Consider the following 12,833-nt stretch of genomic DNA (forward strand, 5'->3'; position numbering starts at 1 on the left):
AACGGCGTCGAAGCCGCGCGGTTCGGCTCCGCCGCCGCACCTCACAAAGCCTCGGCCGTGATAACCCTGAAGAGAAAAAACATCGTTTCAAAACACCGCGCGGAGCTGACAAAACATGTCACATCGCAAATCACAGCGAAGACTTCTCAGACAGCGGTGCCACCTCCAGCAGAAGAATCAGATGTGTAGCAAAAATACCATTCTGCCCTTTCAAATTCACCTCTATCAGTTTGACGCGGGGACTCAAAGCGTCGTGACGACGCACGCTACTCAGATCGCGCGGTGAAAACGCTCTTCGAGAGAGACGCAATCAGTCCAATCGACTGACTCAAAACGCCTTTCACGAGTCAGCGCCAGAGTGACGTCCCTCGCTACTGACTCACCGGCTGCAGAATGCACACCGCCCTCTTTCACATGGAGAGCGCAGGTGCCCTGAAACTACATCTGGCGAGTGTTACAAAAAAAAGAAAGAACTAAAATAACACAATTGTTTCTTTGATCTGCAGGAATACTGTTTAAGCCAGCTGTGTCAAATTCAGCCCCTTAAGGGTTGCGTTCCAAGCAGCTCCGCTGACTGAACTGGTCTGACTGGTTAATTAGCCGTAAACACTCACACCTGCGCAGCTCCCAAAATAGGCTCCGCTGCGGTGAAATATTTCTTGAGGACAAGAAGAATAAAAAGAAAAACCTGAGTATTGACTGGAGTACAAGCAGAAATTTAAATTAAAATGTACGCATTTATGCACTATTCTTGCAGAGGGCACAGAATCAATGTTCCATTCCCCTAAATTCAACAACCCATAAAAAGTGTTCAGTAGAACATAACATACGTGATACAGGTCATCCGTAAATCAATATGAAATTTGCTTCAATATCCGTAAAAAATAAATGTTTTTCTAAGGATCAACACTTTAAACCCAAATCCAAAACCCAACCATTTTAGTTTATAATGCCGTTGCTGATCTAGGATCACATTTGCATGTAGGGTATAAAAGATGGATAAAAAGCATTTTAGGAGGCCCATAAATATCTCTCAAAAGATTCTCACACTTTGCGGTGAAAGCAGAGTTACTTTCAAGAAAGTACACAAACCTCAATTTCCCTTTTTCAGTTTTCAAAACTATCGGGCTACTGCTTCTCAATTGGTGTTTTTTTCTTCCTGAAGGTCCATTTGGAAATGAAGCTTTCCCAGGACAAAATGAGTCAGACCCTTTGTTATGAGAAATGCTCAGAATGGATTGGTTCTTTACCCATGACTCAGACCCTCTCTGACCCTCCCCTGTTCTAAACGTTACTTTTTCAGTTCTAAATCACAGTTTGAAAGGGTGAGCAGACTGAACTTCCTGCCACCAGCTGTGCAGGCGACAGACGCAGCACAGGCACACTCGTAGCGTCTGCGGCCCGGATGTGAAGCCTGCTCCGGGGGGGGGGAGCTGCCTCTCTAATTGCCCGGGGGCTCGGGCCACACGACTAGCAGCGGTGGCTGGTAAGGCTCCAGGATCCTAATTGAGCGGACGGGACAGGGTCCAGCCGCAGATGTTCGGAGACGAGTAGCCGTCCTGTGGCAATAACGAGGGTCGCTGGTCGCGAAACTTTATGCGCTTAAAGAAAAAAAACAACAAAACAAAATGGCAGAATGGGCGGAGTTATCTGAGGGCAAAGAGCCGCCTGGAAGGTTAGCGCTCGCGCCGGGGGAAAGGCGTAGCTGCCGCTAATGCAATGGCCACTCACGGTCCAGACTCTCATTAGCATCCACAGCATTGAGTGATGAATGCCAGTCTATTTACGGAGCACTTTCTACGTGACATCTGCTTGAAATGGCAGTCCTGGCAGCCCAATCGTGGCGGCAAGGACGTTCTACAATGGCTGCTATAAAGACCGTGACTCTGGTCGTGCGGTGGCCCTCTGCCCAACGGTAAAACTATGCCATAGACTGCTATAGCAACAGAGCGTCAGGCTGAACCCCATCAGGAGAACAGCTAGTACAGCTACAAAGCGTTCAAACCCACTGCAGCTTCACACACCCTCGCTCTCCTGCCAAACCGTTCGACAGACTCATTACATTTGCTTATTTGCACCAAAGTCACTCTCGTCCGCTGCAGCCAGCACAGCTGAAACATCTGTCCGGAGACGAGCAGGGTATCAGAGCAAGGCCTCGCCCAGGAGCCAGACCGGCTCCAGTTCCATCAGAGGTCCAGGTCCGTTACCTTTCTCTTTAAATGAAGAGTGCTGTTTTTGGCAGAGGCACAAAAGGGCAGAAGCGTCAGGGCAGGCCAGGCTTTTCAGAGACAGCCAGGCCAATGAGGGGACTGCGGTATTAGATGTCTTTATTTTCTGGACTGTGCGAGTGTTGTTCTTTGTTTAATAATAAGTTGGAAGGACGGATTTAACACAGCTGGCTGGCTCTATTTTCTCCAGCACACTGAGCGCGCTGTTAGAGGGCAGAGGCTATAAATTCTGCTCTCCTCTCCAAGCCCGCCTCAGCCACCCTTAATTATACTGTCACCTAATTATAAAGTTTGATGCTTTGCAAAGAGCACAAAACGGAATGTCATTAAAACAAACAACGGCCCAAAGAAAAAAAGCAAGGAAGAGGAAACGATGACAGCTTACTCCCTCGCCGCGGACCACCTCGGTCGATTTGGCGGGAGAGGTCATTACGCGGCGAGCGGCGCCATCGCAGGGCGCGCTCGGCGAAGACCTGTCACCGTGATGAAAGGCGAGCGGGCGTGTTCAGCCGCGCCGATAACAGGGCGGAAATCGCCTTCATTTCCCCTCTCCCTTCCACCTCCTCTCCTTCCTCGCCCTCAAAACACGCCGGCTGTCAGCGAAACAAATGCGCATCCCTTGTTGCAATTAATTCGATTCTTGTTGTGCGTGAGGCTCCCTTGTAGGATTTAATTAAGGTGTTCACGCACCCGGCGCCCTCCGCTAAGCGGACTCAGTTAAACGGGCCTGTCTTCTCATTCTGCGGGAAGCGGTGGAAAATGACAGATTTTATGATTTGTGTCTGGGGTGAGCCGTTTCGGGGGGCGAAGGGGGGGGGAGGGGGGGGCACGCGGCCCTCCACCGCGCGATAATCCGTCTTTTGATTTATGGAGACGCTTTACGTTGCCTTTCACTTCCCCGGCTAAAGTGATCTGTGAAATTAATGAGGACCCCGGCCTGCCTCGTGTTGCCAGTGTCGTCGGGTAAATTAGCCCCGTGCAGCTCTCTGCGAAGGGAGCGAACGCTCGCTCTCTGCTTTTTTTCCCTCCGTTTATTGGCAGGGCTGGATATCGGGGCTCTGCTTGATTCCCCCCTCTGGCAAAAGCACAGATAACAAAGGTTCCACCTGTTTGGGAATATTTTCTTTCAGCAGGAATTCTGAAAAATAAAACAGTGATGACACCTTCACATAATCACCTAAAAATGACGATGCTCATGGTCATGATTTTTATGCAGTATACTGAAAATTGTTTCCAGTTTTGAACAGGCGTACCATATACATAGATGTTAGATTGTCTCAGTATAATGCGTAGATTGCAAATGTGTGCAATGAATGCATCTCTACAACAGTAACAGTAACACTCATTTAAGTCATACTGTAGATCCTTCACATCAGCAGTCAATAGGAAAGTCAAGATTCACAAGCTTTAGCTCTCTCTCTCTATCTCTCTCTCACTCACTGGCTCACACACACACACACACACACACACACACACTTTTCTCACATGATGCTCCTACCTCCGGCTGGATCAAAGGACCACTGCTCAAATTTTAATTGAGCTTCTTCAACATGAAACAGATCAACCGACTGATGTTCCACACAAACTAGTGCACATAGAACCGACAAGACCTACACTGCATGATGTTAAGCAATTTAACCCATTACAGCTTAAACCACAATGCTCAGAGACAGAGCGCTACTCCCTTTTGTCATATAATATGAGTCCATGGCAAAACAAATAAAATTCAGTCTAGGAGGTTTTCACAGACGTGCTCTTGTGTTTTCTCCTTCATCCTACAGATAACGCTCAATAATTCCATCCCTGTATCTCCTTATTTTTGGCAGAAATATGGAGAATTGGACAGCAACAATAATCGTTATACAAATCCCATTTTGATTTAGAGTGTGGTTCAGGGACACAAATAAAATTAAAAGTAATCTCACCAGTCTTAAGCCTGTTTCTCTGGTAGCAACTTGGTAGTTTAGCAGTGATATCCAAGCTAGAAAATCTAGCTATCACACATATTTTGCCCCAAGCAGTCATATCTTACCCTGGGAAATTTTGTGCTGTGCTCTAAACCCTTTCTGATTTAACCAAACAAACTGCCAAACCTATGCAATTCCCACATTAAAAAACACTGCTATCCAATACAACAAAAAACAGCATAAAAATGTTAATTTACATTATAAAGCATAAAGTAACCACAAAAATAAATACATAATCTTCTGCATAACTGAACTACGCATAACTACAAATGCAAGATACCAATGTCCTATTTTCACAGTGAATTAACTCAAAATCCCAATAAGACAAGCCAATATTAGTGCTTCTATATGAAGGTCTATATAGATGGGGGTCTGCATGCTACCAACCAATGAGAAAATAGTTCATGAAAAAAAGCCAACATAAGAACATTGAGCTTTGAAATGAACACAAAGACGTCACAAGAGAACAAGAACAAGGGACACCGATGAAGGGCAGGTGTGGGTGGGGTGGGGCATTTACAGGTGGAGCTTGGGCAACAGCAGTAACAGTACTGTTTTAGCATGCCTGTACTGAAAAGCAGGACGGTGTGTGTGGGGTTAGTTGCCATTCCAATAAATCAATGCAATGTGATTATAAAAAGCAGCTTTACTCTGATATGGTTCAGCAGGGGAAAAACCTGCTGGTTGCTTTTATTTATGTCAAATGCAGGAATTATACACGTGTAAATATCAGGGAACAAGGGGTAAATATCAAATATTAGTTTCCCCTTTCAAACTAGAGCAAGAAAGCATACAAGAAGACCGGCACTTTCATGACAGATTTTGACAAGCTTAAAAGAAAATCAATGATGTCAGATTGATGTCTCTGATTTCACAAACTATAAAAATGACAATTCTATAGATTTTTCCCTCCCTCGTGGTCCTCATGGAATCAAAACTATCACTGATCCATGAGCCAACCAGTCGTGAAACACAATAATTACAAAAATAAATTATTAACCATATTTCTATTTTTTTTTTTTTTAAACAGAGCAGGGTTCCTGAGTGTCATTTTCCTGGTGGGAAAAATGGCACGTCTGAATGAAAAAGCCGGTCCTGACGCTTGCAGAAGTTTGAAACGCGAGACGGAAGTTCTCCCGTTCTCCAGCTATCGCTGAGGGAAAGAGCTTCAGAGCACAGGGGCCGTCATCGTGTTAGCAATCACTCTTTACATGCACGGCAAAGGCGTGGCAGACAGCATGGCACTAGCGTTGCACAAAGTGGTTACTTACAGGTAGTATGTGTAGGAGTGATAGGTTCTTCTGCCAAGTGGGGTGGTGGTAGGATTTAAGCAGTGGGGGAAGGGGGGGTGGGGTGGGGGTTTGGGGGTGGGGGAGGAAATGGGATGGAAGGAAAGAAAAGTAAAATATTAATGTTTAAAAATAGAAATGAACAAAACCATATATGGTGACATAAGTGTGAAAGTGAGGGCAAGGTGATCGCTGGGAAGTATGTCATGCTTGGACGGGACCGCCTAAGAACTACTTATTTACCTTACATACTACCATAGAGTGCTAAGGGAAGGACTGTCCTACCATAGAGATACTGTATACTGGGCAGATGCCCAACCTGGTCAGGATCAGTAATTCAGCCAGCGGCCTTGCTATATTATTAGAATTGCATGGAAAGGGATAAGGACAAAGCTGTCTGGAAGTGCCGCAGTGCGTTGATTAGATCTACAGTCAGCGAGACACCCCCTCCGAAGAGATAAAATGAGAGAATTCACTAGGATGTCACTTGAACGGGTCTCATTTAGATTTTACTTTATTTATTTCTTTGTAAATTCCTTTTCTATTTTTCTATTTGAATATGGTCATACATTTTTTTTTTCAAAACTAGGTTATGTTTAATTATATATATTTAAATATTAAGAACACGAGAATGTAATTTAATACTGAGGGGAATCTTAACACAGAAATTAGGATTTCTTACAGCAGTTCAAAATTGAAAATGAATGACTACAAATAAGACTCAATAGGTTACATGGCCGCCATCTGATCTTTTCATTTGAGTAAAATATACGAGTTAAGCAAAGAAATTATGCAGGCCAGTAATCACATCTTCCCCCAATCAGGACGCACCGAATAAAAAAAAATGATACGTTTAACAGCTCGCAGCATAAAATTGAATTCATTCAACTGATTAACATGTGAGACACAACATCAACCTCTACATCCTCATAAGCTCATTCAAGACTTTTAATTCAGTCTGTCTTTTGCAGGCAGAAAAACCCTTCTATTAAAAAAATCTCTATTGTTCAGTGGCCCTTTTCCCTTCCCATAACTCCTGTGGAGATGCAGAGTTTCTACATAATAATGTGCGCAGTCATAACTCGTAACAAAGTAAACTTTGAAAAAGGGGGGAAATTAGCATGTTATTGCAGGCCTCTCTGTCTACAAAAGAAGTTTGATATTTGCACAGCGATTGTTCCTGTGGTTTCTCGGAAGGGCATTGGGGCCTTTCTCTGACATGGGACCATGGCTAATATAAACTTGCCTGTAGCTACATGCCCCAAAGACCTCTCTTTCAGCCTTTCATCAATTTTTCCTTCTTATCTGACTTTTTTTCCATGAGATAAAACCTCTGAAATATGTTCCATTTCCCAGTCCCAGGTCACTAAAACAGTGGCATTTGCCCGAGCGTGGGACTGATTCAAATTAATTTTTCATTGAATAAAGCGTATCGCGGCTATGAATGTTTTTTAAACAAAGAGCATCAGTGTTATCAAATCAATTATTTAAGATTCAATTGACAATGTGACAGTTTGGAGGAGAAAAAAGAGGAGAGTAGGTGAGATTCAGCTTTTATATATTTATGTGCCCTCTGTCAAATAAAATATCTCTTTTTTGTGCTGCCCTGTTCACAAACCAAAAAGAAATGTTGTTTTTCCATTGGAGTTGGTAATGAAATAGTACATAGACATGAAATAACATTTATGAACACACTGTATTGTGCAAATGCAATGTATTGAGATAAATGCAACAACAATAAAAGGGAATATTCTGGATGCTACAATTCTGCACTACAGTCTGCAATCATGCACTAACATAATGTTTTTGCTCTATAAGCACAACAGGAAACGGGAAGTGCTACAGCTGATTATCTGAGCCCGAGGACAGAGATCCAATTACTTCTAACCCACAGCCAGGACATGCTGACAGCATCGCAGTTAATCTGCCCAGAATCTAGTTTAAATGCTCAGAAACACGTTGAAAGAAAAATTTCCACTTCCTCTTTATAATACCTTGTGCGGAAAGGTAGAAATGTAGCTGGTATGATATAAGGCTAGCTCTACGACAGCTCCAGGTTAAAAGTGCTTTCATTGTAATTATTACATTTAACTCAATTGAATTTTTTAATGATTCAATAATAATACCCTACTGTGATGTCAGTACAGAGATACAATTTACGGAATTGTAATTGGCTGCAATTAGGCATGGATTATGCAGATACCTGCACACATATGAACTGAGCAAATAAGGCTCAGTTCAATAATCAATCTCAGAAGTCTGGCCCCCTGCATCTGAAGCTCCTGGGCCAGCAGGTTTTAGATTAGAGATTTTTGAGTCTCCTTACAGACCTTCAGACTTCCTCTTGCGGTCACGCCATAAAAACACAGCAATACTGTACTGGCAACCACAGTGCATTCTGGGAAGCCGTCACAGTCGTGACCCGTAGGAGGGGGGCGCGGGGGGTCCTACCTTTTCTTCATGACCAGCACCACGCCAAGGAAGATGATGACGAAGAGCAGGATTCCAGCAATGACCCCGGCAATCTTCACGGTGTGGTCAGTCTGTTTCTCCGGTTCGACTGCGTCTGGCTTCCGAGTCACTGCCCCTAAAAGTAACAGAGGATCAGAAAGCACACCCGCAGTGTTCTACGACAGGGAGACAATGCAAAAAACGAGCTGCCATCTCCCCACAACTCTCAGTCACATCACTGAAAATCACTGAAAACACAGGAGGGGACAAACATCCTGTGGACTCACTATTTAAACTAAACATACTGAAACCTAATAACTATCAACCACAAGCAAAAGAGTGACTAGTATCAGCAAATACTGAAAATACACAGAAATATCCTGACCTAGAGAGGCTCAGTCTCAGTCTCAGACTGTACTGCCACCTCCTCATTTTAAATTTCTCTTCCTTATTTAGCTTCATTAATCAAGGAGTTGTCAGAGGAAATTAGAAAAAAAAAACACTAGCCTCCTTCAGTCACGACCTACAACAGAAGAATATCAAGTGATAGTGAATTAGATCTGATAATTCAGACACCTGAACACAATCAAGCACACAAGAATATAAAGTACAATGCAAAAGAACAGTACAGACAGGCAGACAAGCAGACTGCTGCACGCAACAACCACGTGATCATCCGCTCCATATGCTGGGGTTTGTATCTGAATACAGTATCTGCCCCCAAGCTGCAACGTCACTGCGGGGAACCCAAGCCATATACATCCCTGTCATAGCACTGGAATGAGAGGTGAATATTAAGCCCTAGTCCTTCTTACCAGGCCACAAAAAACCTCCCTTGACCAATCAGAAAAGTGCCCCTATGGTTGACCAATAGAACAGCAGATCGTACTGAGCATTTAGAAACGTCACACCACACGAAACATGCAGGCACTCAGACCATCCAACTCTGAAAATATGGTTTAAAAATGTGTCAAGGTTTTTCTCCAAAACAATTCATTTAAGGCACCAGCAACAGTAGATGTTTACCTTCAACGAGAATTTTGGCACAAACTAATTATTGTTATTTTTCTTTTTAAAAAACAGCCCTAGGACCACTTTAACCACTCTCCTGTCATTAACACTTTGGTTTAATTATTTCTTGTTTCTGAACCTGTAAACGAATGTGCCTTTCCTCCTGGTATTAGTCCTCGAACCCGAGGGAAGGAGAGAAGCTCATTTGTGATGCGCTGCAGCACCACTGTTTTCTTTGTAACGAACACAATAAGCACTTTTCTGGCCTTTGGACAGTAAAATCTGGGTCGCATATGGTGAGAGGCAGAGACTCAGACTCAGAGTAATTTATTCCACAAGTATGCTGTGGTGGGTGAACAGGCCCGGAGAGCACGCTTAAGATGTGTTCCGATGAGATAACCCACACCTCGCAGCGACAACTGCTGCAGCAGCATCTGCCTCCCTCCACACACGCGCGCATACACACACACGCGCGCGCGCACACACACACACACACACACGCGCGCGCACACACACTCACACACACACACATACACACACACACGTGCGCGCACACACACACACACACACGCGCGCATACACACACACGCGCGCGCGCACACACACACTCACACACACACACACGCGCATACACACACACACGCGCGCACACACACACGCATACACACACACACACACACACAAGCGCATACACACACAGACGCACACATTCAAACACACACACACGTACACACGCGCACACTCAAACACATCAGTACACACACACACATTCAAACACACACACACGCGCGCATACACACACACACACACACACAGACGCACACACACACATTCAAACACACACACGCTTACCTACACACCAACTCAAACATGCACACATTCAAACGCACAACACACTCACACACGCAGTCACACACACAGAAATGCATGCATGCATGCACACGCAGACACAAACACGCACACACATACAAACACACTTATGCACACACGCACACACACACAGACCCACACTCCTGCATGCACACGCACACACACACAAACCTGTTGACTAAATATTGAGACAGAATGCAGTTATAGCTCACAAGCCCTATCCCTAACGCCTGAGCATCACATGGTACAAAAAAACCTGTAGACAGTCAGTAGACTGAGGTATTCCATCTGAAAAGATCTCTGGAGGTTTAAACCCCAACTTCCTGTGCCAGTTAGCATGTCTCTGCACCCAAGTCACTGAAACTGGACTCCATCATCTGTTCAGGGTGGCACGCTTTATCTGAGAGAAGCCTGAAAATTTGGGAACTGGATCTAAGGCCTGGAATTACAGACCTGGGGCCTGTACCACAAAGCAGGATTACTGAATTAGCTGCATAACTGCACTGAGTAAAACCCGGATCAGCTCTTTTTACAGATGTTCCAGATTAGAGAAGGTTCTGGGTTTTACTCAGTTCAGTTATCCAGCTAACTCACTAATCCTGCTTTGTGATACAGGCCCCTGTACTGTAAGTCAGTGTGTTTTATAACATAAAAAGCCTTAATGCAACTAATGAGCAAGGCCGTGCTACACAGACAGAGCTCCAACTCTCAAGAGTGGAGTCCCTGAACACCATCTTCTAATGAAGCCTTCTGTGTGAGGGCAGTTTTGAAACTGTATAACTTTGGTTTATTCACTAGCATTAAACTGTTTCATCACATTACAGACATTTAGCAGACACCCCTATCCAGAGAGATTTACACAGCTGGATATACACAGTGTCCATTTATACAGCTGGATATATACAGAAGCACCTTGCTCAAGGACGCTGTCCTACCTAGGAATCGCACCTGTAACCCATTTAGGTAACAAGGCCAGTTCCTTGTCAATTATACTACGCTGCTGAATATATCCCAGATCAACAAGGAACTCCCTCCGCCATGGAGAAGGTTCTTTCAGATACGGCAGCGAGGTTCGGGTTTGCGCCGTCTCCACAGCCGTGGCGGTGCGGATTCCTGTATTCTGCACTCTCGGTGTTACCAGCTGCCGCGCCAGCGGAAAATCCCAGGTTTTTTTATCCTTAATAATTTGCTCTCGTTTCTACCACAAAACAGCCTTAAGGAAAACAGACAGTGCTCTATGGAAGCTGTGAAACAGTCCCACTTGTAAAAGGGACATCTGCCGCATTCCTGTATCAAAGGGAAGCGCTTCCATCCCCAAACACCCACTACCTTAGTTTCCGCAGGAGATGCTGTCAAATAAGCCAGCCTGTACAAATGGCGGTGCTGCTGCACCCTGAGGTTTCAGTTCCCAATAACAAAGTGTCTTCTTATCCAGACACATGCTGTCCACTGCAGCTCAGTTTCTCTGCGCACATGCATTAAATATGTGGCAGTATATATTTAAAAGATTATTTCAAAAACAAAGTGTGCCTTATAAATTACTGTTGAGCTTTTCAGCGGGGTAGACGGGCCTGCCTTTTCAGTATTTAAGGGTTAAACTTTTAGATTAATGTGCGCTTGACAGAGAAAAATAAGCCTTCACCCTTCCTTTGACAAGAGCGCAGTAAATATTTAAATGTAATTTTGCCACCGATGTTGCAGCATGGTGGCTTTGTCGTACATGTCTTAAAGCGGCAGTTCAGACTTTTGTAGAAGTCCATTGATTTTTCCCTTTCCAGGAAAGCTGTGCCTCAGCAATGAATAAAAGCAATTTGTGCAGCTTTCTGCAAACAAAGGTTAAACAGAAAATAGTTCTCTATAAGGAAAATTCCAAATAAACGCATCAGTGATCAATTTACCTTGAAAAATCATAATTGCAAACAATGTAACATAATCAGGGCTGTTAAACACTTAATTCCTCACCATAGGTCACAGAGAAATGTGACCTCAAATCGATCACCCTGACATAAAACATCACTCAGTCAGAAAACAAAGTGAAGCATGATGGAAAATAAACAAGTTTAAGGTACCAACACTGGGAGAATACACACACATGCACATACTGTACACACACACATACACACACACACACACACACACACACACACACTCGCGCACACAGACACACACATACACACACACGCATGCACAAACACACACACACTCGCGCACACAGACACACACATACACACACGCATGCACAAACACACACACACTCGCGCACACAGACACACACATACACACACACAAGTACATACAGACAGGCACACACACACAGACACACACACACACACATGCTTTTGCACACACACGCACACACACACACACAGACACACACACACACACACACACACACACACGCTTTTGCACACACATGCGTGCACACACACAGACACACGCACACGCACACACACACACACACACACACACTCGCGCAGCACACACATGGCTAGGCAGCAGAGTATCTGACCTGTTAGTTGGTTTTCGCCAGCCGCCGGGGCGATGCGTATGTAGGGAGTTGTGAGCTGAGTGACGATTATGGCGGCTAAAGGCAAAGGAAGAGACGTAGATCCAGGAGGGCATGCAGAAGGGGAGAGAGAGAGCCAGACTGAGGCTGCAGACTCAGGACAGAAGATCATCTCAGTCACAATGCAACAACCAGAGAGGAAAGACAGAACTCTTTACTGGGGTGATAGCTGGTGATCCAGTAGTGCATCTTGCAAGCATCCACTTCTGTCAGTACAAAGTTTAAAATCATTCAACAATCTACAGGGGTGTTACCAGATCTGCGTTAGATGGGGTGTCCATTAGTTCTGTTCTTACGTCATAAGGCTTGTAGTTCATACTTTTTGCTTAAGTTAGTTAGTTAGGGTTAAATGTTGAATGGGTTATTATCAGGCAGGAAATGTCAAACTATCTCATGTGATTGGCTGTTTCTGCCATGATGGGCATCTTGCCTTTCAACTGAAACCACCAGA

General features: G+C 44.5%; 1 protein-coding gene across 1 annotated transcript in view; it reads right to left on the bottom strand.

Moving 5' to 3' along the window:
* The window catches only part of LOC135260959 (receptor-type tyrosine-protein phosphatase mu-like), a 179,144-nt gene that overhangs the window by 50,344 nt on the left and 115,967 nt on the right, over positions 1–12,833 (bottom strand). Inside the window, exons 15-17 of the mRNA XM_064346723.1 lie at positions 12,326–12,400; positions 7,936–8,071; positions 5,467–5,496 (exon numbers count right to left, since the gene is read on the bottom strand). Of these exons, the coding sequence (XP_064202793.1) occupies positions 5,467–5,496; positions 7,936–8,071; positions 12,326–12,400 (241 nt within the window). The remainder of the gene's footprint in view (positions 1–5,466; positions 5,497–7,935; positions 8,072–12,325; positions 12,401–12,833) is intronic.

Source organism: Anguilla rostrata, chromosome 8 (assembly GCF_018555375.3).
Source record: "Anguilla rostrata isolate EN2019 chromosome 8, ASM1855537v3, whole genome shotgun sequence".
In the NCBI taxonomy this organism is placed as follows: Eukaryota; Metazoa; Chordata; class Actinopteri; order Anguilliformes; family Anguillidae; genus Anguilla; species Anguilla rostrata.